General features: G+C 44.8%; 1 protein-coding gene across 1 annotated transcript in view; it reads right to left on the bottom strand.

Annotated features, from left to right (window-relative positions):
* GLP1R (glucagon like peptide 1 receptor) overlaps positions 1-3497 on the bottom strand; it is a 41706-nt gene that overhangs the window by 11580 nt on the left and 26629 nt on the right. Inside the window, exon 5 of the mRNA XM_023745452.1 lies at positions 281-441. Coding sequence (XP_023601220.1) covers positions 281-441 — 161 coding nt within the window. The remainder of the gene's footprint in view (positions 1-280; positions 442-3497) is intronic.

The following is a 3497-nucleotide window of genomic DNA, read 5'->3' as shown; positions in this document are numbered from 1 at the left end:
CAAAAAAAAAAATAAACGCGGAAACTACATAGAGCGTACACTTTTTCAATAAGCACTCCCCCATGTCGGTTTGAACTCTCACTAAGGGAGGGGCCCGGGTCTTCCTTGGGGGGGGGGGCGGGGCCATGATGGACTGCCTCTCCCCATCAGACGGCGAGGGGGGGGGGCGGCTCCCTGAGGACCAGGCCTGGGCAGCTCTGGCCTTTTTCTGTGCCAGGCCTGGGTGGGATGGGGGACACCAGCCTCCACCTGTCTCTCCCCAGGCCCTTCCTGGACACACCACGCACCTGGTAAGAGAGGAGCCCGTCCCACTCGTGCTGCTGGGCAGCCGTGCTGTACATCCACTTGAGGGCCGCGTCCTTGACGAAGACGGACAGTGCTCGGAGGATGAAGGAGGCGAACAGGTTCAGGTGGATGTAGTTCCGGGTGCAGTGCAGGTGTCTGCGAGAGAAAGCAGGGCCTCTGGCAAGACGGCCCGCAACCCCCGGCTCTCAGGCTCGCACACCCGGGGCACGTTCCGGCTCTGGGCTGCTCCTGTCCTCCCTCCGAGCATGCCCATCTCCCCACAACCTTGACAACCCTTTTGTTTAGTTCAAGTCCAGCCTCTCCATAAGCCTTCGGTTGCGTGGTCACTGCACCCCCACCCACCCCCATTCTGTCCTCTGTCTGTGGCATCTTCTTGTTGACAAAGTCATGTGTGGCCCAAGCGGTGAAGGTGCGAGGACCACTTCCGCCAGCGGGGACTTCGCTTCTTGGTGGCAGGGCCTCCTTCTTACCTGCCTTGGGGCTGCCATACCGGGCACGTGGTAAGGATTCCCAAAGTACTGGATACAATTTCAATATCCTTTCATGTAAAAACGTGTTACAAACTGGAAATACGAGGGCATTTCTTAACATGATAAGGGCTATCTACCCAAACCAGGAGCAGACATCATTCTTAACTGAGAAACTTTAGAAGTAGTCCCTTTAAAATCAGAAAAAAATAAGGGTCATCTAGACATAAGAAGCTATCATCACATCTATTCAACATTGTACGACAGACCCTCGACACTATAATAAGAAAAGGGAAAAGTGTGCAAGAACTGGGAAAGCCTTGGTGGGCGTGGCTCATCCCATGCACTGAAGGGTCATGGGTTGGATTCCAAGCCAGGGCACATACCTGGGTTTCAGGTTTGATCCCTGGAGGCAACCAATCAATGTTTCTCTCTCTCCCTTCCTCTCTCTCTAAAACTAGCAAAGCCATATACTCGGGTGAGGATTTAAAAAAAAAATAGATCTGAGAATAAAGAAACAAAATTGTTATTATTTATAGATGATAGATTATCTTCATAGAAAATCCAAGACACTTGACACATAGATTATTAGAACTAATAAGAGAGCTCAGCAAGGTGATATGTATGTTCATGTACATCAGCAACAAACAATTAAAAAGTAAAATTTAAAAATTCATTTATAATATTTTGAATTGACTAGCTAGAAATAAGTCTAACATAACATGGGCAAGATTGCTAGGAGGAATAAAACTTGCTAAAATCATTAAAGAAGATTTAAATTAACTGAAGCTATACCACATTCACAGAGAGACTCACTCCCTTAAAGATGTCAATTCTCCCCGTATTAATTGATAATGTCAATATAGCTATAACAGAAATTCCAACAGTGTTGGTTTTTAAAAATGAAATTTAAAAACTCATAAAGAAGAGGCGAGGGCTGAGATTAGTTCAGACCACAAAGTAGGGGTCCTTGCTACAATTGAACAGAGATTTTTTTTTTCAAATATATTTTATTGATTTTTTACAGAGAGGAAGGGAGAGAGATAGAGAGTCGGAAACATCGATGAGAGAGAAACATCGATCAGCCGCCTCCTGCACATCCCCCACTGGGGATGTGCCCGCAACCCAGGTACATGCCCTTGACCGGAATCGAACCTGGGACCTTTCAGACCGGAGGCCAATGCTCTATCCACTGAGCCCAACTGGTTTCGGCTGAACAGAGATTTTTAATGAATATATAGTAGCTAAGGCACCACGGTATTGCAAAAGGACAAACGGAGAGACCAACAAACATGACAGAAACCAACCCAGCCACCGGTGGCCCCTGCAGCCTGGCAGCGTCGGCATTGCAACCGAGGGGGGAGGATGACTGGCAGAAAGTGGTCCTGAGACAATTAACTATATGTATACCTGGGAAAGGAAAATTCATCTCTATTTCCACCAGAGACAAAAGCAAATTCCAGGCACATCAAAGAACCATAAGGAATGAGCAAAACTCACGACCCCAGGAGATAAGGAAAGATTTCTCAAACAAGACCATAATGAAATTTGGTCTTTGGAAAAAAAATGATACATTTTAAATCAAGTGACGAAATTATTTTTTATCTATTGATAAATTTTGTTTATCAATAAAAACAAAATTAATATATTTCATTCCATTAAAATTGACGTCTTCTGTGCATAAAAGGCACCAGAGTGAGTGGGGGGAAAAAAGTAATAAACCACAGACTAAGAGAAGACATTTCCTGCGTTGGTATCCAGAATATGTAATGAATGCCTAAGATAAAAACGAAAAAGCCAAATAAGCCAATAAAAAGTAAGCGATTCTACGAGCAAGCAATTCACAGAATCAAACATAAAAAACGCGGCTCTCTCTGGGAATCAGAGATATGCACATTAAAATCATAATGAGATATTTCAGACACTTTAGATTAGCAACAATTAAGCCTGAGAATACTAAATAGTGGCGAGGGCATGAAGGGAAGGGAACTCTCATTTATTACTGGTGAGAAGGCAAACTGGTGCGATCACTTTGGAAGCGACTTCACCACACCTGATCAATTTGCAAAAGCACGCGCTGTTCAGATCAGGTGGCTGCGCTCGGAGGTATGTGCCCTCAGAGAAAGGCACAAGGGGTCACAGGTAAGAGCGTTCACTGTAGCAGGTGTATAATCCAGGAGAGGAAAACTTCCAATGCCCACTAAAAGGACAAGCGATAAATGCACTGTGCCACACCACACAGTGTGGCACACAGCGACAGTTAAAAGGAACGAAGAATTACCTGTTTCAACGTAAATGAATCTCACAAACACATTGTCAGGCCAAAAATAACATTGCGGAAGAATCTATGTCCAGCATGTCGTCAAAAGCAGGCAATATTCTGGCTGTATATTTTTACAGATACTTACAAAAGCGGTGAGAGTCTAGAGCAGTGGTTCTCAACCTTGGCTGCACATTAGAATCATCTGGGAATCTTTTTAAAATCCTGATTTCTGGGCCTCATCCTCCGGAAATTCTGTTTCTTTTTTATTAATGTTGTGGCCCCACCCCATATCAGATATTTACATGACGATTCATAACAGTAGCAACATTACAGTTGTGAAGTAGCAACGGAAATAATTTTATGGTTGGGTCACAACATGAGGAACTGCATTTAAAGGGCCAGAAGGTTGAGAACCACTGGTTATAGGAGAGAGCTGCTGCCTGTGGTTCTGGTTCGGCGCC

This window comes from Myotis lucifugus, unplaced genomic scaffold (assembly GCF_000147115.1).
Source record: "Myotis lucifugus unplaced genomic scaffold, Myoluc2.0 scaffold_545, whole genome shotgun sequence".
NCBI classification, from domain to species: Eukaryota; Metazoa; Chordata; class Mammalia; order Chiroptera; family Vespertilionidae; genus Myotis; species Myotis lucifugus.
Note: the sequence above shows the minus strand (reverse complement) of the source record. Positions and strands in the feature narration are given on the sequence as shown.